Source organism: Rhincodon typus, chromosome 3, assembly GCF_021869965.1.
Source record: "Rhincodon typus isolate 14 chromosome 3, sRhiTyp1.1, whole genome shotgun sequence".
Lineage (NCBI taxonomy): Eukaryota > Metazoa > Chordata > Chondrichthyes > Orectolobiformes > Rhincodontidae > Rhincodon > Rhincodon typus.
Genome location: NC_063334.1, coordinates 55184594 through 55210604, shown reverse-complemented (window position 1 = coordinate 55210604; position 26011 = coordinate 55184594). Strand labels below are relative to the sequence as shown.

Here is a 26011-nt window from a genome sequence, read left to right as displayed (position 1 = left end):
ACCAATTTAGCCTGGCTTTCTTGGGTTAAAGAGAGAGTTTATTAGCAACGTAAAATGCAGGAAAAGATAATAAAACATGGCATACATACACCCAAATTAGAACAGGGTTGACTCCAAAAAATAGAAGTTAAGAAACAAGGAATGTACAGATGTGCCTTGTCTTTGCTGAAAACTTGTTTGTAGCAATCAGAGAGGCTTTACATATTTTTACCTGCACACGCAGGGATGTCTACTGGGAGTTCTCAACTGTGGCCCTTCACAGGAAATGTTACCCTACTAGAACACAGCGACCAGGGGTTGTTGTTAGCTTTAATCCTCTTTCTTGTGTATTTATAGAAGAGTAAAACACAAACATGTATTTCAAGTTTTCAAGAAGATTTGTAGCTCGGGTTGTGGATGAGGTTGTCAACTTGCTCATCGAGCTATTGTGTTTAATTGCAGACGTTTCGTCACTCTGCTAGGTAACATCGTCAGTGTGCCTCCAGTGAAGTGTCAGTGTTCTGTCCCACTTGTTATTTATGTGCCTTGGTTTGCATAAAAAGTGCAAACTGAGGCATATAAATAACAAGCGGGACAGAACACCAATGCTTCACTGGAGGCGCATTGACATGTTACCTTGCAGACATTTCGTCACCCTGCTATCAAACCCACTGGCTTGGCGAGCATGTCTACAACCTCAAGCATATTTTTCACCCAGAACTGTCTTCCTACTATCCTACTATTTCTGAATTGATTTTAACTTCCTACTATCTCTGAATCGATTTTAACTTCCTACTATCTCTGAATTGATTTTAACCCCACTGCGAAGCCTTCCTACTATCTCTGAATCGATTTTAACCCCACTGTGAAGCCATTCTCCAGCATCGGCCGTTCCTACTATCTCTGTCTTTCTCCTCATTGTGTCTGCAGTCTGGAATACAACCCGTAGGAGACCACAGTTCAGTTTTTTTTGAATAACATCTCTCCCTTTGATGTATGATTTCGGACAGTAACCTCGATACTCTTCAAGCATAACACTCCACAATTCCTTCTCAGGACTCAGTGTAATCCACACAGAGATCTCAGACGTCCACTTAATTTACGTCCTCAGCCATCTTTTAGTTTGAATGTCTTTCTTTTAAAAATAATGTATGGTTGCATTTAAAAGTTAAATATATATGCGTGTGTGTATATATAGGAACCTCTCGAGTGCAGTGGCAGTGTGGGGATAAAAAAAAAGCATTACTGCTGGGCCCCCTTGGATGCAGTGGTAATGTGGGGTGTTTAAAATTTGAAAAAAAAATGAATTAGGGGCCCCTGTTATTGTGCAGTGGCAGTGTCCCTACCCGTGGACTGAGAGACCCAGGTTCAAGTCCAACCCACTCCAGAGGTGTGTAATAACATCTTTGAACATGTTGGTTAGAGAAGTAGGTTAATAAAAAAATTACTAATGAATGAAAAAAAGTTAAATATATAAGCAATTCAGAGTTATGATCTGTTGTCATAATGCTGTCCAGCACCTACTTAAAGGCAGTGTGGGTGTCAGGCAAGGGAAGTGAAGAGGGGACCTGGATTAGCAGGAAATTGATATAGATGAAATTTTGCAATGTTAAGGACAAGGCTGTATCTATTTATGAAAAAAGTTTGAGCTATGTTACAAGCTGCCATGAATTGGCATTGACAATGATGAAGTGCTGAACAAGTGCTGAAAGTGATGGAATGATGGAAAGCTGATGGTGAAAAACAGGAACCCAAATGCTGGTGTTCATTCATCGGAAAGTTAACTCCTTTAGGTAACAATTGGAAAGGATTGTGAGACATGAATGTTTATTGCTTGACATGGAAGGAGACAATCCTCACTAAGATCTTTGTAGAGCTACCTTTTTTTTAATCTCCTGACAATAGCAAAATGTTGCTTGTGCAAGTTATCTTGGTTGGCAGATTATACTAGTTTTTGTGGTGCATGTATAGCTGTCAAATGCTTGATAACTATACAATAATTGTTATTGATTTGTAACTCACTTCACAAAGTAGCTTTGCAAAACTTTTAGCCCTATGATTTGAAGTAATGAATGCCACAGTACTTACAGTTCTAGCTGGGGATTAACACCTAGTCCTCAGGCATGGGTATGTCCATGCTGGCAGGTTGTTTTGTTTTTTGACTTGGCTTTCCATTATTTCCTACAGAACATAAAATATCATATGGCAAAGCAGCTCAGATTCTATGACTACCTCTCCATCTCCTGATAGCTCTTGTCCAATGGAGCCAGACGTTGGTTCGTTTAGTTCTTAATCTGAAAAAGGCCAATTGGCTGCCACACAGCAAATATTTATTCATGGCTTATACACTGCCAGCTTCTGAAATAGATTTGGAAATATGGTTCTTTTGTGTAATCTAAGTACTTTTGAAGACAACATAAGGATCAATGTTTCTCAGCCTCCACTGAGCGGGAAGAATCTTTGCTTTGAAAATTGTAATGAATATATACCTCCGTGTTTCCCAACTTGACAGTGAAAACTTTATCTGGCCTGAACATGGGCAGTCCAGGCTCCTACTTGTTCCAAGGGGTGTTGGGGGCTGGGAGTTACTTTATGAAGCACAGATTGGGTCCAATGGAATTTTGAGACAGTAACAGGCAGGGGGTACATGCATACACACAATCCATTCATCTTAGAAGAGAGGGCTAACCAGTTGTCTTTAAAGGCCATGATAAAACCAGCTTAAACAATGCTTTTGTTTACAATTTTTATAAGGCTAGGAGGTGCATGAATACCTTTAGTGGCTCCAAAGTAAATGGTGCCAGCCTGTGTAAGATGATGAATGTTCCTTCACCCCACAATTCTGTCCAATCCTTTTAGCACCCAACCTCCAGGTGAGCTGCATGAAAGAACCATCAAAATTAGCCTCCTCACTTCAATCCTGATGTTGGTAAGCTGTCAAATTCAGTGATTGCAGCCCACCAATGAAATTAAAAGAGGTCTGATCAACTATCCCTTCAAATTGCATCAGTTCCTTTGTATGCCAGGACACTTCTACCGAAAATAAGCAGTTGCCTGCGCAATCTTGTGGTGGTCGTAACCCTTTGATTTTACAACAGTGAATATACTTCTAAAAAATGTACTTCATTGGCTGTAAAGTCCTTTTGGTTGCCCTGAGGTCATAAAAGGTCCAATAGATTTTTGCTCAGTTTGCAAATGTAGTGCATGTCATAATATCTTTGCATATTTGCATTAACAAGGCATCGTTGTGTAAGCATTGGGATAATTGACAAAAATATATTCATCGTTGGGGTTTTGGATGACATTTTGTTCATTCTCTAGAACACTATTTTCAAATCTCACCCAGACTGATTGAATGAAGGTATGTTGTGAGCTGTAATGCCCTTAAGAGAAAATAATTGTACAGTAGGTTCAACTAAAAACTGCAGTCATTTGAATTTTTCAGTCTGAAACAAAAATACATGCTCTTTTAAAAATGGAAAACGTTACCAATGTTTTTCTGAGGTTGGTCATTAAAGAATATTGATAGGGAATTCTTCGCTGTATCTGGACCACCACTGCCTTCTGAAAGGCACTTAAGATGGGCGACAAATGTTGACCTTGTCAGAGATGCTCATATCCATTAAAGAATAAAAGAAAAAGAGCTTGAAGCTGTCTGTAGCTGTGTTCATTAGCATTTATATTTCTAACCCTGAACATAAAATGTTGTACTTTTCACAGAATAAAAATTTAAAAATTACAATAGTCTAATCCCAGTCCAGGGGTTTGGGCATGGTCAGTCATCCATTGGGCTGGTAATAGTCAGGATGTCTGCATCACTGCAATTCCAGAGAGTGAGCCGTGGCCGGTCCTGCAAGTCAAATGCAAACAATCAGGGGGGTGTTTGGGGGGGAGGTTTTGGTAGACCAGTTGTGGAGCAGTAGACCGATCACTTGGGGTCTGGTTACTCTTCTGTCAGCTTGACGTTCATGTAGGTTGTGGGGCAGGAGTGGTGTCAGTGCTGCAGATCTTTTGAGTTGAAGTCAAAGGGCGTTTATCAGAGAATACTGTTGTGTTTGGGAAGTTGGGGAAATCGATGGTGGGGATTGGAGGCAGCAACCTGGGGTGTACAAGGAACATGAGTGGTGAAGGGGGATAATTTGACGTATAAGGAGGGGATGTGATACTACATGGGAGGCCATGAGGTATTGCAGCAGGGGGATTGTCAGCAGTTATTACCACAGTGGCCTCAAGCGAGTCTTATGCAGCATGTGGTAGGCAACACAAAGGTGTAGTGCTGGGTTTTGGGGTAATGATGGGAGGCAATGATGACATAATTCCAGATAGTGTGTGGGAACACGTGAAGGATCAATATTGATGGGCTGCTCAAGGAATGCCAGGATGAGAGGGATATTGTAGTTTGGGCGACTGTTGACTAGGCCTGAGTCCATGACTCATTGTGCCAACAGCAAACTGCTTGAATTAGCTTAAAAATGAGCACGGAAAGTGACAAATGGCTGTAATCACACCTAGAATGGGAGGAGTCAGAGGTTTTTTGTACTGCATGAGGGAGCAGGCTCTATTTGAGAGTGATGTAAGGTCCTTAAAAGGGCAATTGTGCGAACCAGGCACTTTCACAATATGGGTAGAAGTAATCTGTAATTATAGCAATGTTTATATGAAATATCTGCAGTGATCAATTGTGTGGGTTGAAAATGCTGGTCACAAGCAATTTTGACTATGACATTGGTCATTGCAGATTCATTCTTTGAAGCAAAAGCAATCACACTTGTCCTTAAAACTTTTGAGCCACAAAAGGAAAAGACAGTCCAAGAACCTACAGGCTGCAAAGGTCATGGACTGATTTCCTCTCAACTTGTAACTATAAATATTCACCAACACCCTCTTATGTGCAATGATGCTTTTCAAAGGTGGGGTGTGAAGGTGGGAAGATGAGGTCTCAGTACTCAGAGCACTCTCAGTTCCTTGCTGTCTCGTTACAACAAGACTGCTGCTGCATTTAAGTTAAGGTCCTATGTCAAAGCTCTATGGAGAGGCATTCATGGCTTCTTTGTCAGAGTGCTCCATACCTCACTGTATAGAGGACTATGCTAAACTACGCTGCGAATGCTGACTGTTCACATTACTAAGGACCTGATTTTTATTTATATATATTCACCATGCAATTTTATTGCAAATGTGTCTAATGGATCCAGCCATGTGTGAGGGTTTGCATCCTGCTGTGGTCAAATGAAGGTGCAGAGAGATGAAGAGATGGAGGAAGAGTCGATTTTCCAGAAAGTCAAGGACCAGGAACTATCTCCAGTGGCTGCTGAACAGCCTCCACATGAAGAGTTTGCAACTGCAAGCATTCTTTGTCCGCATGGGAGGCCAACAGACTATCACCCTCAATCCCATTTTCTCTAGCTGAACCAGACACAGTGTTGGCACAGGCTAAGAATGCCCTAGCGCTATCATGGAATTACACCAACTTCTGGAGCAAAGCCCGTGACCTGACAGGGTGAATGGCCATCCTTTCCCAGTGACCACCAAGGTAACAGCTGCACTAAACTTTTATGCAACTGTCTGCTTCCAAGGATCCACTGAATATCTGTGTGGGATCTCTCGGTCCTTGACCTATAAATGTATTCAATTTGTTAACAATGTAATTTGTGCAACATCATACCACTTGATCTCATTTCTCCATGATGTGATCAGTGCTATGACCCGACAGTAGTCTTTTCCAAAAAACCTGGTTTTTGGAACCCAGGTGTAGGGCACGGTAGCCTGTGCATATGTGTACTTAAAGGACAGTTCATAACACAGCTCAATTCATCAATAGGAAAGGGCTACATTTCAGTACTGCATCCTCGAAGTCTGCTCCAGATATGCTGGAAGCTGTCATGATGCTTATATCCTCAAGGATTATTGTGCTTCTGCTGCATTTGAAAGTTAGGATGCTTTACAAGGATGGTTACTGACAGACACCCCCGTAACAAAGTCTCAGCTAAGCCAACTGCTTTACAAAGCTCTAAGATGCATTGGTTTATGTTGCTCTCCCATGATGTATGCAGTGTAAGACAGTCAATACTTGACTTGGTGTACAGTTTGGCTTCAATCATGGCACCAGTGCCATTAACCCTGGGAGATCTCGGCAGTGGTGAGTATTTCCACCCATGTGCAATAGGAGATTTGATAAGAAGGTGCCATTGGGTTGTGCTACAACAATAATGAGGGAAGTTTAGTCAAATGGAGAACTCATTGCATGTCATGGAGAGAAACCCTTTGTGATACTTGCTAAAAATGACACTCATTTGATCTCTGGTAAGAGGCAGCCCCTTGTCTCCTTTCAGCAATGTTTAAGTTAATTAGAGGAGCAGGAAAGAAGAGGATTCACAGAGACAGGTATTCAGCAAAAACTCTTATATGAGCCATCAGCATTGTGAAGAAGAGCAGGCAAGAAAAGAACAAACAGTCAGAGACAGAGCCAGATTTATTGGAGCTGACTGAAATTGGTTCTGCTGTACAACAGAGAAAGGAGCTGGCTGTTCAGTAAGTCTCTGGTAAGTGGTTAAGGTCTTTTCTATTTTTAAAGTTTAACACAGAATACCAATTGGTAGTGAAGTTAATAATACGAAAGGCAGCATTAATAAGTAAATAGTCTAATTAAAAATCATAAGGATGGAAGTTTAGGTGATGTGTCAAAGCTGCAGCATGTGGGAATTCATGGATACCGTTATGATCCAGAGCAAACACGACTGAAGTAAGTGTTTGAGGTTTGAGCAGCTTCATTTCAGAGTTTATGAGCTAGAGGTTAAACCGCAGACGCTGCATCAGGGAGGGGTAAAGTTACCTGGACTCTTTGTACCAGGAGGCAGTGACATGACTGAAAATAGCTTCTTTTAATTTGGTCAATGCTCAGGGACAGCAGGTATGAAGCAAATAAATGGACCCTGAGGCCAGGTGTACAGGAGTGTCAGCCTCTTCAATTGTCCAATAGGTTTAAGATTCTCTCAGCTTGTTTGGATGACAGTGGGGGCTACAGGGCGGATGAGGAAACTGACCATGGCTCCATGGTATAGGAAACATTTAATTTGGAGGAGCAACAAAGAATGTAGTAGTAATTGATATGACGTAAAGAGAGGAAAATAGTGAAAGGGGAAATGAGTGTCAGCGAATGGCAGGAAGGTGCACGGAGAGAAAAAAAAATCTCAGAATACACCAACAACTAAAATGTTACAACGCTGACAAAAACAAAGCTAAAGGCATTGTGTCTGAATACACATGGTATTCATAACAAAGTAAATAAATTGATAAAGCGCATTGAAATAAATAATTAGTGATCTGATAGCCATGAGGGAGACATGACTTCAGGTTCCTGAAAATTGAGGAGTGTATGACATCCCAGAAAAATAGGAAGTTAGGTAAAGCTGAAGAAAGAATCCTATTAATCTAAGGTGGCATTTGTGCAATAATTAAAGATTACCTTGGTTTAGATGAGGATTTGAATCTGTTTGGAGATGAGAATAGCAGCAGAAAGAAGTCACTAATGGGAGTAGTTTACATGCTCCCTAACAGTAGTGGCAGTATGACACTAAGTATATAAGAATAAATGTTTAAGTTAATTAGAGGAGCAGGGAAGAAGAGGACTCATAGAGACAGGTATTCAGCAAAGACTCTTATACAAGTCATCAGTACTGCCCAAGAAGAGCAGGCAAAAAAAGAATAAACAGTCAGAGACAGAGCTAGATTTATTGGAGCTGACTGAAATTGGTTCTGCTGTACTACAGAGGAAGGAGCTGGCTGTTCAGTGAGTCTTTGGTTAGTGGTTAAGGTCTTTTCTATTTGTATATTTTATCACAGAATACCAATTGGTAGTGAAGTAAATAAAATGTATGAAATCATTAAATAGATTAATGTTGTGCATTTAGAAAAATGCAAGGTATTTAGGAAGAGTCAACATGGTTTTGTCAGAGTGAAATCATGTTTAAGTGAATTGGACTTCTTTGATGAAGTGACATGCACCGAGGATCTCATAAGGTGCCGCATCAAAGAAAGTTGAGGAAATTTAAAGCTTGCGGTATAGGGATAACATATTAGTATAGAAAGAAGATTGGCTAGATCACTGAAAATAGAGAGTAAGCATAAATTTGATTGGTAGGATGTATTGATACAATCACATAGAGATGTCAAATTTTTTTTATAATTTACACCAATGACTTAGATTAAGGGAATGAAGACATGATAGTGAAATCCATAGACGATATTATAATAGATAGGAAACTATGGTGTGAAGAAGACATAAGGAAATTGTAGAATAATATATATAGCTTGGGAAAATGGGCAGAAATCTGGCAGATGGAATGAAATGTGGGGAAATGTAAAGTTTTTGACTTAGGCAGGAATAATAAAAAATGCAGAATTCCTAAATACAGAAGGATTTAGATGTTCTGGTGCATGAGTCTTGAAATGTTAGTATGCAGATATAACATGTAATTGAAAAGGCTAATAGTGTACCAGAATTTAAGAATGCATAGGTCCTGATGAGTTTAATGACATGAATTTGATTCAACTTGTTTGTCCAGTAGAGGGGCGCAGCTGGGAAGACCAGATAAGAAGGAGGAAGAGAGAGATTGCAAGGTTTGTGGGTCAGCTGGGCAATCTGACTAGGCTGCATCAAATGCTGGGGGAGAAGATCAATTGATCATAGTATGAAGGAGAGAAAGAGCTGGTGGTATGACTGGTCAATCACAGGAAGAATGACAGCTCACTGCTAATCATCTTGAATGACACTGACAAAGTGCCCCTTTTTTAATTCACTTCTGGGATGTAGTGTTGCTGGATAGGTCAGCAATTATGGCCTATCCTTAGTTGCCATTGAGAAAATGCTGGTGCCTTAAACTGCTGCTATACATTTCCTGTAGATATTTCCATCATGGGGAGATAGAGACATCCATAACCCATGAAGAAAACTTTTAAAATGCAATTCAGGAGGGAATTGCAGGATTTTGATCCAGCAACATCAAAGGGATGGTGATGTATTTTCAAATCACGGTAGTGAGCAGCTTGGAGGGGAACTTGCAGGTTGTAGTGCTCATGTGTATTTACTGCCTTTTCCCTTCTAGTTGGTAGTGGTCATGGGTTTAGAAGATGCTATATAAGTAGCCTTGGTGAATTTCTACAGTGTATCTTGTAGATGGTAGGCACTGCTTGAACTGAACATCTATGGTAGTTGGAGCAAATGTTTGTGGATGTGGTGCCAATGAAGCAGGTGTGGCATGGTGGCTCAGTGGTTAGCACTGCTACCTCACAGTGCCAGGGACCCAGGTTTGATTCCACCCTTGGGCAACTGTCTATATGGAGTTTGCACATTCTCCTCGCGTCTGTGTAGGTTTCCTCTGGGTGCCCTGGTTTCCTTCCACAATACAAAGATGTGCAGGTTAGGTGGATCCGCCCATAGTGTCCAGGGATGTGCAGACTATGTGGATTAGCCATGGGAAATGCAGGGTTACAGAGATAGGGTAGGGGGCTGAGTTTGGGTGGTATGCAGTTCGGAGGACTGGTGTGGACCCGATGGGCTGAATAGCCTGCTTCCACACTGTTGGGACTCTATGATTCCTTGTCCTGGATGGTGTCAAACGTCTTGAGTATTATTGGAGCTGAACTCATTCATGCAAGTGGGAGCATTTCATCACAATCCTGACTTGTGCCTCATAGATGGTGAACAGACTCTGGGGGTGACCGGGTAAGTTATCCACTGCACGATTTGTAGCCTCTAACATGCTCTTGCAGCCACAGTATTTATATGACTAAGTCAGTTTCTGGTCCATAGTAAACCCAGGATGCTGACAGTGGGAATTTTACAATGATAATGGTGTTTTACATCAAGGGATGATGGTTAGCTTTTGTCTTCTTGGAGATGGTCATTGCCTGGCACTTGTGTGGCATGAATGTTATTGCTACCTGACAGCCCAAACTTGGATTTTGTTCAGGCCTTGTTTCATTTGGGCATTGACTGCATGAAAGCTCCTGCTCCTCCTGGCTCACAGCAGTGTTGAAAAATATGTTCACCTATTTGCATGTGTGATTCTCACCTTCGTTCAAATGCCACATTTACACGAGCATGAAAATCCCAACCTCCTGCGGCCAAATTCACCTAGCTGTTAAAATCTGTGAGACACTCCCTCATTAATATGGTTAAACTACTGTCCTGCTTTTACAAAAGTTGGTTACTTCTTCACCACACCCAACTAATCTGGTTCAACTAGAATGGGGTAAATTTTGTGACCGGTGTTGGTTTTTGGATTTTAATGCAATTAACACCCCACTCTGCCTCACCAATCACTCTCCCACCCATCTTCAATGTTGAAATTTTCCACTTAGTCACCAATAAGACATTTAACAGTTGGTGCTGATTTTTCTGCAATGTCATTTATAGACGTTTTGTTCCAATAACTATAATTCTACTGCCTTTACCCTCTTGACAAGGAAGTTTATTTATTGTGAGCCTCAATCTTCAACTAGGAATAATTTTAAGTTAGTCTTACTAGCTGTAGATTTGGTTAAAATTAAGTGTCCTCCCTCCCGGGAGTACATGGGGTTGAAAGGAACTCATAATAAATGGTATTTCCTAGGTATGTTGTGGCAGAATAAACTCCACTGAGTTAACCACTCACAGTGCTTAGAATTCCGCATTTTAGAATTCTAGAGATGCTTCGACTCCTCACGTGTAAAGTATGAATCTACAACTTTCATAAGGATCACTCAATCTTTTGTCATGCTTAAGTCCTGGATTATATTGTAGTAATGGTTACAATATTATGAAGTATAAAATTATTTAAGTTGTCAATTCAACTAGAAACAAATGTCTCTATGTCAGTACACCTAGAAAGAATTGTAAAGTAACAATACTAAGAAATGAATGTAAAGTGTTCCAATTTACTTAAAAGTGTGAAATAACTCACCCCTTAAGTGTAGGATATTCAAACAAATAAAATGCTAAGATTATACTCATAAAGAATATATTGCAGTTTTTGTCATGTCTCAGCTTTAAGGCAATTTTACCTAAGACTGCTACTCCCTGCTTGGTCAGCAATGGCCAAGTTTGACTTTCATGCTTCCCAGAGGCCAGATTTCAATAACATTTCATCCTTTGGGGGAATATTTTATCACTGTCCTTTTAGAATTATTTTTAAGATTAAACAGTATCCACTAGTCCATGTGCTTTGCAGCTTGCCTTAAGTCTCTTGGTTCACATCAAAACAGCTTCAGGGCCTTGTGCAAAGCTGTTTACTGATTTGCTTTTGGCAAATATTCAAATTCTGCATTAGTTGGTTTGAATGCATAACATTTTAAGAAGGAAAGTACATACAACAAAAAAAAATCAGAAAAAACAGATCGGCTTTATGGTTCAAACAGAAGGAAAACAATATTATAACAATAAATGTTGGACAAAAATTCATAACAAGAGTTTGAGGCATTTGTTCAATCAAATGTAATAGTGAAATTTTAATGTAAACTAATAGAAAAGGCATTGTGGTCAGGGCTCTCTGATGTATTAATTTTAAAATTCTTGTCCATGGTTTCTTCCATGAATTTGTTGCATCCTAACTCTCAGTTCTCTTCAAGCCCCATATTGCCTTCTAATGTTATATTCTTCTGACTAGCCTATGTCCATCTTTTCTTCTTTTGTATAACTATGAATGGAATAGCTTTACAAAATATACGTAATTATATCCAACAGAGCTAACCCCTGTAATTAATTTTCCAATGTTGTGTGTTTTGTTATCACTGCCTACTTCCAGACAACTGAAGGCAACAGCATGCAGAAGCCATTAATTAAATGTCTCATTTTCAAATCCAGTCAGATCTCCACAGAAAAAAATGAAAACAAAATTTAATGACATTGGTGCAATAGAGGTATCTATGATAGATTTGACTTCCTGTCATAGTCCTGGAATAACGGACTGTGTGAGTGTAAGCCAGCTCCTCTTTACCCTCTCCAAGACTGTCTTATAACCTCACCCCACCAACATTTCAAACATAATGGCATATGAAAGGCATTCTATCTGAATAGTCTCTAATTCATCATCCAAAATTAAAGGTTGTTGTGGTTAAGATCAGCTTCACCGAAATATGAACTGACCTCCTAATCATTCAGTAGTATTATCCAAAGGAAAGGTTCTACAACTCCAATATTCGCATGTGTTGCTATAACATTAACTCACAATGGGATACTTTTTGACCAGTGTAACCAGGTATTTGTGAGCTGACAGCCAATTTTACATCTTTCATGATTTGTATTTCTGTTCACTTCAATGGAAGTAAAATATGGAAGAGATCTAAAATATACAATTGACTTTATTACCTGTTTAAATCATTGTAAATAGTCAAGGTGACATAAGTATGCCCAACTTATCTACTTGTATTTTAAAGAAAAAGGTAGAATGATAGAATTATACAGAAAAGAAGGAGACCGTTAGGTCGACTGCATCTGGCCTATCCAACTGTTCTTTACCCTGCAAATGTTTTCACTTCAGGTATTTACCCAGTTCCCTTTCAGATGTTTTTAAATCTACTTCTGCCACACTGTGAGGTAGCCTGTTCCATATCAGCTTTGATTCTTTTACCAATTACACCAAATATTACCTTAAAAGTAATCTTAAATCTGTGTCAAATAAAGGCAAAATACTGCAGATGCTGGAAATCTGAAACAAAGGCACAGAATTTTGGAGAAACTCAGCTGGCTGCATCTGTGGAGAGAGAAATAGTATTAATGTTTTAAGTCCGGTATGACTCTTCTTCAAGGATTTGTTTCATCTGGTTACCGATGCCCCTACTGCTGAAAACAAATTCTCCATAACTTGAACACGTTTAATTAATCTCCATCTAAGAAAAATAACCAATTTACTCCAGAGCTCAGCAGTGGGCATAGCCAGGACCTGCAGGAGGCCCCAAGAAATCACAGAATGAGGTAGGTCAGGGGTATTGGGTGGGTCACATTTGCCAACTTTTGGTAATTGCTGAGGCAGTCTAAAGATGTAGCCGGACAATTTATCTGCTCTTCTGGAGACTTTAGCTTCTGGTTTGTTCTTTTAAAGCCTTCTGTACGTGGCACCTGGATGATCAGAATTAGCAGACAAGGTTCAAAACTTGCAAGTTGGCTGGAAAGAGAGGGAGAGACCCACACAAGGGTTTTACATCTTCAGTGTCCCATGGATCTATCTTCATCAGCAGAAAAAACAGTTGCTTAAACACACAAATGGCAAGTTGACTTGTAACATTGAGCTGAATTTGACCAAAATTCAGCGAAGTGTCAATTTCAGGGAGTTTCATGGAGGTTTTTCCTCTGCGAATTTTAATGAGTTATCTCATGCAATCCTCTGCTTCTGACCTCAGTGTATTTGTATCATGTATCATGATACTTCTCTCATGCCATCTTGCGCTCACCAGTGGTAGAAATATGCACCACTGCTGAGGCTTTCTGGGATTCCTACTTTTGATGCTGTAAGTCCTAAGTGTGCAGCCAACCATAAATAGCCCTTAACAGTACATATATTGGGAGGGGTACAAAAAAACTTCTGAAGGTACATGGGTACATATAAAAAGATAGAAACTCTGGTAGCAATACTCTATAGGCTGCCTAACAGTGATTGTATGGTGGGATAAAGAATAAATCCAGAATTAATGAGGGCGTGTAACAAAGGCAGTGCATTAATCATGGGTGATTTCAATCTTAATGTAGATTGGGAAAATCAAAGTTACAAAGGTAGCCATGAGAGAGAATTCCGAGGGTGTATTTGTGATAGTTGCCTGGAACAATGGTTTGGATTCAGACAAGGATCAGAATATTTTAGATGCAGTGATGTGAAATGTGGCAAATTTAATAAATGATCTGAGTGAAAGATCCCCAAGGAAGCAGTGACCATAACATGGTAGAATTTAACATTCAGTTTAAAAGGAAAGAACTCGGGTTGGAAGCAACTGTACCAAGCATAAATAAGGGTAATTACAAAGAAATGAGGGCACAGTTGGCTGAAATGGACTAGGAAAGGAGTTTAGCAGCAAAGACACTTGACGAACAATGGCAGACCTTTAAGAAAATAGTTCATAGCTCATAGCAATGGCATATCTCAGTGAGAAAGAGGGATTCTAGGAAGGATGTAAGTCAACAATGGTTAACCAGGGAAGTTAAAGCTATCATTAGATTGAAAGAATTTGTCAAATATTAGTGGTATGCCAGAGGACTGGTAAGACTTTTTGTTAACCAACAGAAGATGACCAAAAAAAAAAGAAGAGGGAGATGACAAACTTTGAAGAACATAGAACATAGAACTGTACAGCACAGCACAGGCCCTTCGGCCCACGATGTTGTGCCGAACTTTTACCCTAATCCTAAAGTCTATCTAACCTCCACCCCTGCCTGATACTATCATCCATATGCCTATCTAATAGCCGCTTAAATGCCCCTAATGAGGCTGACTCCACTACCCTCTCCGGCAATGCATTCCACACCCCTACCACTCTCTGAGTAAAGAACCTACCTCTGACGTCTCTCCTGTATCTACCTCCACTCACTTTAAAACTATGCCCCCTCATAATAGCTACCTCCACCCTAGGAAAAATTCTCTGGTTGTCCACTCTATCTATAACTCTGATCATTTTGTACACAGAATGAGAATGAACATGGAGAAATAATAATGGGTAACCAGAAAATGGCAGAGGAGTTGAACAAGTACTTTGCATCTGTCTTTGCAGTAAAAGACAATAATAGCATTCTACAAATACTAAATAATCAAGAGACGAAAGGGGGAGAGGACCACGGCAATTTAAGGAGGCAGCTAAACACCACCTTCTCAAGGGGAACCAGGGACGGACAATAACTCTGGTTAGCTAGTGACACATGTCCCATGAATGAATAAAAAATCTACAATAACTATATGAGAGAAAAAGTACTGAAAACTAATGGGGCTAAAGACCAATAAGTCCCCTGTACCTGACGGATGCATCCTGGGATATTAAATCCTTAGATTCTGAAAAAGTCCTAATATGATACTTTATTTAAAAAAGGAAAGAGACAAAGCATCTGTTATTGGGAAAATATTAGAGTCATTATAAAAGATGTAATATAAAAGATGTCAAAAGATCAAACAGAATCAACATGGCTTCATGAAAGGAAATCATGCCTGACAAATTTATTAGAATTCTTTAAGAAGGTAACAAGCAGGATAGATAAGTGGGAAGCAGTTGATATGATATATTTGGATTTTCAGAAGTCATTCAATAAGATATCACACGTTAGACTATTTGATAACTTAAGAGCTCACATTGTTGGAGGTAGTATATTAGCATGAATAACAGAATTGGCTAACAAATATAAGAAAGAGAGTTGAGATAAGGGGAGCATTTTCAGGATGGAACTGCTTAAGTTGTGGAGTACCACAGGGATCGGTGCTGGGGTCACAAATGGTTACAACATATCAATGACCCTAATGAGGGAAGCGAATGTACTTTAGTCAAGTTTGCTAATCTCTTAAAACTAGATGGTGAGGCAAGTGGTGAGGACAACACAGAGTCTATAGAGGTATATAGACAGGTTAAGCAAGTAGGCTAAAACTTGACAGAGTATAATGTGGGAAATGTGAGGTTCTGCGCTTTGACAGGAAGAATAAAGGGGCTGAATATTGTTTAAATTGAGACAGACTGCTGAAACAGAGGGATTTGTTAGTCTTTGTGCATGAATCACAAAAAAACTTGCATCCAAGATCAATGGGAATAGAGAAAGTAAATATTATATTTGCCTTTATTTCAAAGGGAATGAGTGATAAATCTAGGGAGGTTTTGCTAAAACTATACAAGGCACCAGGCAGACCACAAAAAACAATGCCAGAGAAACTCAGTTCTGAAAAAGAGTCATGCTGAACTCAAAACGTTACCTCCATTCTCTCTACAGATCCTGTCAGATCATCTGAGCTTCTCTTGCATTTTCTGTGTTTGTTTCAGATTTCCAGCATCTGTAGCCATTTGCCTTAATACTAGTAAGACCACAACTGGAATACTGTGAACAGTTTTAGGTCCCTTATCTAAGGAAAGATGTACTGGCATTGGAGCCACCCAGAGAAGGTTCACTGAGCTAATACCAGTATGAAGGATTGTCTTATGAGGAGAGTTTGATTTGGTGTGGCCTGTACTCGTTGGAATTTAGAAGGATGAAAGCTGACCTTATTGAAACAGAAGAGAGGAGGAATTTCTTCTCCCAGAGGATAGAGAATCTGTGGAATTCTTTATTGCAGAAAGTGATGGAGGCTGTGTTGTGATGTATATTCAAGGCTGAGATAGACTGATCTTTAATTAGTAAGTAGATCAAGGGTTCTGAGGAAAAGACAGGAAAGTGGATTTTAAGGCTATGATCTCATTGAATGGTGATGCAGACTTCATGGGCTGAATGGTCTGCTTCTCCTCCTACGTCTCATTGTTTTATGGTCTAAACCTGACAAGGAGTCAGGGAAATTATGGAAGGCAAGTGTAAAATGTTTCAGCACCTTCAAATGTCATTATTAGATGTTGTATTGTATTATAGATAAGTTTTGGATACAGCGATTCATCATAGAGATCTGTCCTCCAAAGCTAATTGATCCTCATAATGACCAGCAGTGTATAACTGGTGACATGCAATTGTCAGAAATGTCATAATGCATTATAATGTAAAAAAAAATTACTGTCAGCATTGCGTCATATTTCTTTTTTACATCATAAAATGATATAATAAAAAGTATTGCCATCTTCCATATAATAAGAATATTTTAACATGGAAATAAATTCAGCAAACCTGCAAATAGATGATTTTTCTGTCACCTACAATCATGGACAGAAGTCATCAATGAGGCAGGTTAGAGTTGGCTTGAATTCCTTGCCCTTTGATTCTCACAGTAATGATTTATGCAAGAATTAATCACAACTTGGTGGGGTAGCAGAGATAGCAATGAGCTGCACCCGAGTTAAGTGTTAAGCCCTTTATGAGTGGGGAGGCAGGAAGGAAATTGGTAAGAAAAAATAAAAGTGAAAATATAATTGGATAGCTACTATTAGAATGTCAGTGGCCATTCCTTCCGCTACTAGTAACCTGTCATTTGGGCTATTGTATTTTCAATGTGTTTTGTTTTCCACTTGCTGGTAACTCGTGCACCACTGTTCCATCCATTATTTTATGATAACATATAGGGTCCATGACCTGTGATTGCCTTTTAGCACAAACATCCATCAAATAGTGCCCATCGACAGTTTTACAGCTACTGGATGATTTCATAAGCTTGAGTATTTTATAAGTACATTCATGTTAAACTGGAAAGTGGATAATTAAAATCACAGTGCCCTATTTTAAAGCTTGACTGGGCTGTAAAGCAACACTGTAGTGGAATTTGGGGCAATAAACTGCAACCTCTTGTACCCAATTTTTTGGTTGTCAGATATGCCCTTAGAACTCCAAAATCACATTCACTCTGTGTGCAGAATTTCGGAATGAATCAAACTGAAAGTAATCTACATGCATTTAATGCCTGCCAGAAATATGCAATTGAGCTTGCAACACTGATTTGATACCAGTAGTGCCATCTTGGTCCCCAGAGCTCCATCTAACTACAGACGGTCAAATGCATGTTCAACTCGAAGAAGGAACTCCCACCTTCACTATTTAAAAAGATCAACAGCTATTTGTAGATTAGTTGCTGGTTGGTTTCCTCTGGTTGTTACTCCAATTCTACAAGTATTTGATGGTTTGTGTTGTTTCAAATTGCAGTAATCGACAGAAAGTGATGTGGAAGTTACTAAAGGATTTTGTGCTGGTTGCCAGGCTTCTACATGAAACAGTTGCCCTCAGAAATTAATCTGAAAGTTGCCGTTCATCTTTGGAAATATTGTGGCAGGGAGGGTGAACCATTGCCACTTCGTATGGGATAAGCTGTGCCTGTCCTCCAGCTGTTGCCTCCATTTTTGCACAATCATGTCCTGTAAGAGAGAAGGAAGTATTTCAGAGAGTGTGATAAAATCTGCTTGAGTGAAAAGCTGGAAGTATATACAAGCTTTGAGATGTAGATGTGAGATTTGCAACATGTGACTATGAGGGTTAAGCAAGTCTGCTGATTGGCTAAGATTGTGGGTAGGTGAGTAATAAGAGTATGGTGAATTGAACAGTAGTGCAGCTGAGTGGTGCATTTGGCAGGATTTGACATTTGAAGATGTATTCATTGACCTTGACCACTTGTATGTGGACTTATGGCAACACTGCATACAGTTCCTCCGGGCTTGATTCATGTCATTCACCAACATAGCTATCTGCTTCCACTGCCCTTTGGTTGTGTGTCTGGAGGGCCTCCAGGTCTCCCACAATTGCAGGGCATGTTGTCCCTGGTTCACCTTCTTGGCCAATGCCTCGAGTGCAACCTTTGAAGTCTTGAAACACGCACTCTTTCATCTCCTGTCCTTCTTCACAAGTTACTTCTGAAAGAACTCCCAATACCAACTGCAGCCACATTGCAGCTCTTCTTCAAGCAACACTGCTCAGTGACTCAACATTTGCCCTCCCATCCACCCCATTAGTGGCAATCAACAGCATTGTTAACACTGACTGGATGCTGAAATTCTTGAAATAAGCAGGCAACACGAAGACTTCATGTGATTTAATAATTGTGATTTAATAATAATTGTGATGCTTGTGATTTAATAATTTTAGTTTTAGAAATTTATGAATACTTTTGAGGAAACAAAACTTTCCAATTGCTGCAATTGCATTAAAATGCTTCATGACTACTAAGTGAGTGAATTACTAGTGCAACACTTTAGCAGTTAAATCTTCTTGTGTGATGTTCCTCCTTACCATAGGCTAATACTGTGGTGAAACAGCACTCCTGTTGTTCTGCCTTATACTGTTGCTTTCAGAGATCATGAAATAAACTGTGTCTGCATAATAGGAGAAGCTTGGCCTTTTCTTCTAAACAGTGTGTATTTTTTAAAATAATGATGTTTTCTGGCTAAAAGTAGGTTTATTGGGTTGGTGATTGAGAGTTAAGGCAATGTGGAATTTATAAATAGTAGAGGCTTTGGTACCATTAAGTAGATTATTATATTGGAATTACCTTGTGTATTAAATTAGAACTATGCAACATACCTAGACATAATCACTTGATCTATAATTTCACAAGAAATTAAATTATGCAAATAAACCAACATCAAAGAAAACAGATAAAATAATGCTGTATAAATGTGCTTAGTGCTTATACAATGTAGCACAACATAATATCAAGGATCATGACTGTGCATTATATTCAACACCACATCAGAGCTCTAACAGCTTTTTGCTTTCAGCAAATGTGCATATTGGGGTGGCATGTTCAGTATCTGCCCAATTACGGCTGCACTACTGTTTCCAATTGAGCCTAGGGTCATTCCACAATATCTGTACGAAAGCTACTAAAGCTTATTCTAATAATGAGCTGCTCCATCTGCAGGATGAACCTTTGGTTTTTATTTTTCTTGATAAATACCATTCCATAGTTTGTCTCTGCTTTTTAAAAAAAATATAATTTTGAATTGCGTAACTTTAGGTGCCAAATGAGGTCAGATCTTCTTGTACTCTTGAAAGTTGCTTTGAGCTAAATTTCCTTGTATATCCTGTAATGAGACTAAAATGGAGGTTGCAATGGGAATTTCATGGTGGCTATGTTTCTGACAGTTGTAATCTGGTTACTTTGAACATATGAAGACACAAATTCTTCTTGAAATGTAGTGAATGCAAGGGCTAGGGCAATGTCCACACTCTCACATTTCCAGCAGAAAACACAGGATTAGCCTTTCAATTTTTTTTCAATGCTTCAGCTGTAGAAGTGAACCTGCTATTTTGACTGGGCAGTAGAAGGAAAAAGAATTAACTCCTGATCATATTCAGGGATCCTTCCAGAAAGGAATAGATGACATCAGGATGGCACATGTGTTTGTCACACTCAAATAGCATGCTGATATTCTGTCTAGACTCATGCAAGGGATGGCAAATTGGGGAAGGCATCAGAGAACTGCTGCTCCTGTAGAACTGCATCACAGGGCTCTGAGATAAGAAACCTACTGTCAGTAGAGAAAAAGGAGAGAAAGGAAAATGATCTTGGCAACTAGTAAAATGTGGAGCGACATTTTGGTGCAGAAGATCAATACTGTGTGACAGAGTGATTGCTCATTTTGACTTTGACAAACAATTAAGCGACCCCATTTAATCAGAATGACACAGTACTTGTACAATCTTTCAGAAATTAGCATTTGATTTATGTTAGACAATTCCAGGTAATCAATGTAATACATTTTTGGTAAACTATGATTAATGGATTTTCAAAATTGCATTTTCTAAATGCCATTAAGGTGTTTGAAATCGGTTGTTTGCTAATTAGCACTCTCTATAACCATCAAAAGCCAAAAATAATCTTAGTTAATTCCTCAATAATATACAAGCAACATCTTCCCAATTGAAGGTTTCAGAGAAGTTGAACAGGATTGTACAACCTGATGTTCAAGATAGATAGAGGAGGAAAGACAGGATCAAAACATATTTTGAACTTGGGGCATTTGTCCCTCATGGAGCTATCGTGCATCACCAGTCTGATCATTTGTAAGTGTGATAACTGTTGGGCTACCAGACATCTGTAATATCCTACCAAAATGTCAGGACATAAAGAACCAGTACCACCTACCAGAAATTTGAATCTCAAGCACTTGATAAGCCAGCATCAACCAGAACAGAGGATCAAAAAAATGTCTTGAAAAACCAATAGCATCAAATCAAATTTGGAAACAAAGGCTGGAATTTTCTGGTGTGAACAATGGCAAGAAAATTAGGAAAATACAGAGAGAATGAAAAACAAGTCAGTACCTTGATGTCAACAAAAAAATGTTGTAATTTTCCACATTAGCCTTAAACAATGACTTCACTGAGTGGCCTCTGATTGGTTTTTGATTGGCTTCTTGCTGAGGAGAATGTCTAGCCAAGGGTTTTGATTCCACTGCAAGACCTGGCAATGGCCTCACCACTGCTCGATTACTGTGGTTTTGCAGGCCTTCTGTGGAAGAGACAGCTGGCAGGCAAGAACCAGATGAGCAAAAAATTCCATCCACAATGTCTAATTTGTCTTAATCTTCCTTTAATTACCCCTTTTATTCTTGATCTTTTTATAAAATAATTTTTAGGTTTTTCTTGACTTTACCTGCCAATATTTTATTAGGTTCTCTCTTAGCTTGCCTCTCTTTCATTTCACTCTTTCATTTTTTTGTGCTGCTCTGAGCTTTTGCTAGTATTGAGCTTTTGTTAATGCCATTGTCTTTTTTTGTGCCTTATATCACTTTGGTGTTCTATAACCTTTAATTGAATGGAGATTAGCTAATCCATCCAAATTCTTTATAGGAGCATATTGGTTCTGCATCCTCTTTACTTTCTCCTTGAATGCTTCCAACTACTCACATTGATTTACCCTTGATAGTTGTTTTCAGTCCACATTAACCAAATCATATCTCTCTGTCATAAATTTAGTCTTCCCCCAGTATAAAATTTAGTTCTTGGGCCATCTTTATCCATTATCATTATTACCCTCAAACCAATTGAACTATAAAAACAGAACGCTACAGATACTGGAGATTTGAAATAAAATTAGAAAATGCTATAGAAATTCGGCTGCTCTGGCAGTGTTTGTGGAGAGAGAAATAGAGTTAATGGTTCACATCCAGTGGATTGGACTTTGCAATTGAGAATCAACACCTTTAACATAGTATATATATTGTTTTTCCTTTGTAGTGCTAACTCTTTTGAATTGTCATGATAAGTGCAAGATACAAAGTTTTGACAAAATGTCTTTTTTTTCTGCAATAAATAAGGAAATGGTGGAAGCATGGAATAGATATTTTCTGTCAGTTTTCATTGTGGAAGACACAAAGCTCATTCCAAGATTAGTTGAAAATTGAGGTGGAAAAAGGGGGAAGAAATTAAAGCAATCTCAAGGAAGGAAGACGGAATGCAGGAAATAATAGCCCAGTTGGCTTAACATCTGACCGTGGAAAATGCTAGAATCCATTATTAAGTAGGTAATAGTAGGATGTTTTCAAAATCATCATACAATCTGCCAGAGTCAACATGGCTTTGTGAAAGTGAAATTGTGCCTGACAAACGTATGACAATTTTTTGACAAAATAAAGAGTGACTCATGACAAATCAGTAATTATAATGCATTTGGATTTCCAAAGGGCACTTGATAAAGTGCAAAATAAAAGGTGAAATGCAAGGTAAGAGTTCATGGTACTTGGATAATGTATTAGCATGCATTGAAGTTTAGTTAGCCAAAAGGATACAGAGAGTTGTGTTAACTAGGTTATTTTCTGGTTATCAACCTGTGATTAGCAGAATGTCACTGGTATTGGTGCTGGGTTTCAACTATTTACAATCTATGTTAATGTCTTGGATGAAGGGACAAGGTGCTTGGAGCTAAATTTGCTGATATCATAAGTATAGATAGGAAAGTGATTTGTGAAGAGCTTACAAACAGTCTGCAAAGGAATAACGAGACAACACAGTGTGTCATCAGTGTGTTTGGAAGTTGCAGAATTAGTGTAGTGGGGATGCTCTTCAGGGGAAGTTGAGAGTTTACCCCCTCAGAATCATTATGGTTCATAACTGCCAAAACCATTGTCTTTTTATGACCAGTTTTATGAAATATTATTAACATTCCTTGTGCAATAAATCCAAAAATGAATTTTCTCAATGATTCTCAAGACTATGTGACCATGCCTTGGAAAAAGAGCTGGTTGGTTTACAGTTATAAGATCTTTATAAGGGCAAGGCAGAGGCTTTTGAATTTATTTCTCTGAACAGAAATGCAAGGCAAAATTGTTCACTCCAACTGATCCTGGTCAATTTCTGCATCAATGTTATTATAAAAAAAAGTCTTGGAGCATCATTTCTGAGCACTTTTCAAATGAATGCTTTTTTTGTGGATGATTTGGTATTGTTCGCAGATTCAATTGAGCATTGAATGCATTTCACTCACCATTAGTTTTGGTTTCAAAAGTAAGAAGGCTGTAACTCACATTACAAAATGTCAAAAATCTATATTTCCAGAAATGTCATCTGTCAAACTTTATGAAATGAATTATGCTCATATCTCTCCTTTGAAATATCGAAATTTAGAGCAACAATATATTTTTATGTTCCTCTTTTTAATCCATGTATATTAAAAAGGCAACCAATGAAATATTGGATGTTCCTGGATCTTTGATCAAGACAAGCTCATTTTTCAATGCACTCTCGTATTTACTTTTCATATGTCAACAGCAAAACTATTATATTTTGCAGACCAACATACTAAATTCTGCCATGTGATCCAAAACAATATTAAAAATTCTGAAAGCACTGTAACAAAAATGAAAATTCGCATTATAAAGCTTATGGATACTTCATTTGCTTCGCTTTGCACTTCTTTTTGAGTTGCCAGTTGTTTTGTGTCTGTGGCAGCTTTTTTGAAACTGTTTCTGCATGATGTTTGTTGGCATGTAGGGCAGTTAAATTGGATTGTGCAATATTAATAGTAATACTAATATTAAAGGAATGCGTTTATTACAAATATCAGTGTTCTTTCACTAGGTGGAAAAAGTTGAAGCTTAATCTTTGAGGACTGATATTGTATTGCTCCAGAAATTTAATTAATATCTCATTCTCCAGCATTTAGATGCAGCATTTCAATAAGTACAGATATTCACCAAATAAAATCTACTTATTTCCTTCAAAAAATTACAGACTAGTGATCTGACCTTTTTTGTCATTAGTTCTGCTATTGAAGTACTTGCATTGTTATATATATAGGTTTGATGAATGTAAACTACTTCTAGGTCCTTCTTCAGTAATCAGCACTGATGATGATTCAGCCAGTCCATTACATCATGTAACGAATGGCAGCAACACTCCATCCTCCTCAGAAGGTGGACCCGATGCAGTTATCATTGGGATGACAAAGATTCCTGTGATTGAAAACCCGCAGTACTTCAGGAATTCTCATGGTTTACTCAAACCTGACACTTGTGAGTATTTCATTATCAACACATTGCAAAGTGTGAATATTGTAAGCCATTGTGTATGCATGCACCAGGTTACGTTGCTTTTTCAGTGGAATACACCTGACATCATCAAAACAAGCATAACGGATAGCAAAACATTTAAACACAAAGTACATTATCCTCAAAGTCATGTCAATCGCCATTACAAAGTTCCATTAATTTCACTTGTTTGCAATCCTTCAAGGAGGCTCTGAAAATTAAGTTAGTTCATTCAAGTGAAAGGATACCAACAGACATGTTTCAAAAGATTTTTGACTGTACAAGTTATTTACTTGCTAAGTAACTGATTTCTGAATAGTGGTATAACTACTCAATGGCTCTTGGAAAAACTATAAAGTAATTTCCCATTATTTTAAGATTAGCTTACTTACAGGTGCTGAACTAGTCACACCAATCAAAATTTTTTTTTCATATTATGCCCATTTTGAGCTGTTTTAATAAACTGCATCAAGTGATCATTCCTAAACATAAGCTTTTTTTTCAAGAAAACATTTGAGAAATATTCTAAAATGCTGCCCAATTTCATTGATTTCGCCAAGGTTTTATGTTCAGCAACATGCAGGTCAGTTTAGGCAGAAAAGAAAAATGAGTGCAATTTTGAGCATAAGTTGTGCTTGCATTGTTGATTTTCTAAATGGAACTGTGTATAAAAATGTCTAAACCTTATTTGGAAATGATTGAATAGACTGCAACTTTAACATAATTGGAAGTGGCACAATGCCTGAAACCACAGTAACTTTAGATAATCAAACTAGGACCATCTATTAGTTGATTGTATTGAACACTTCTGGACCAATAATCTGCTATCCTTGCAGTGCATTCCCATTTTATCTCCAGGGTTCTGTTCAAAGAAACAGAATTTATGCCGGGATGTAGCTACACCAACTCCTAAGCATCCTTGGGAATTAATGAAGCAGACTGCCTTGTATCAATAGCTCGAGATTTTGATAAAAAAAGATTTACTTTTATGTTGCACTTTTCCTGACCATCAAACATTCCATAGCAATTTACAGCTGATGGAGTACTTTTAAAATGTAGTCACTGTTTAATTGTAGAAAATATAGTAGTCAAGACGTCCATAGCAAAATTCCACAAAGCTCAATGTGATAATGGCCAAATAATTTACTTTGGTGATGGGCACCATGGATTATGCTCCTGTGTTTCTTAAATAAAGTACCATAGAATTTCTTGCATCCACTCAAACAGGTAGATGGAGTTTTGGTTTAGTATTTTATCTGGAAGGCAGTACGTCCAACAGTGCATTACTCCCTCTGTGGCCAAGAAGCAAGAATGGTAGCAACTGAACCATAGCTGACATCTTTGGAGTGAGGGGTTACTTTTAGCATTGGACATTTGGTTAAATTTAAGTCAACAGAAAAAAAAGGACACTGTGTAAAATTGACTGTACATCCAGCAGTGCCCAGCAGTTAAATTCAATTTCATCTAAGGGTGATGCATTTGCTTACAAGTACTACTGTGCACACTTACTCCAATTTACCGAGAACAGACAATGCTTTGACTATCTATCCAACTCACTTAGATTCTTTCATTGATGAAATTCATGCATACATGTAATTGTCTGTGGGTGTGGTCTGCTCCTGGGGAATCAATATAATCTGGGAATGACTTTTCCCTCTTTTTCGTTGTATGTTCAGTTTAATGTGGGAAAGTGCACGGCGGAATAGATAAAAGTATTTTGTCAGCAGTTTTAATTGTATAATAATACTGTATTATAAAGTGTCAATTTTTATTTTTATATTTTCCCTTTAATAAATTGGACAGGTACATGTATGAAACAAATGTGATAAGGGTGCAAATTCATGTACAAATGTTTGGTCTGAGGATCCATTTTAGCTACTAAATGTTATTAGTTTAAAAAATTGTAATTAACATGCATATCATATTATTTTAGATTTGCTTT

At 38.4% G+C, this 26011-nt stretch overlaps 1 protein-coding gene across 1 annotated transcript in view; it reads left to right on the top strand.

Annotated features, from left to right (window-relative positions):
* ntrk2a (neurotrophic tyrosine kinase, receptor, type 2a) overlaps positions 1 to 26011 on the top strand; it is a 227657-nt gene that overhangs the window by 91124 nt on the left and 110522 nt on the right. Inside the window, exon 12 of the mRNA XM_048595207.1 lies at positions 23866 to 24054. Coding sequence (XP_048451164.1) covers positions 23866 to 24054 — 189 coding nt within the window. The remainder of the gene's footprint in view (positions 1 to 23865; positions 24055 to 26011) is intronic.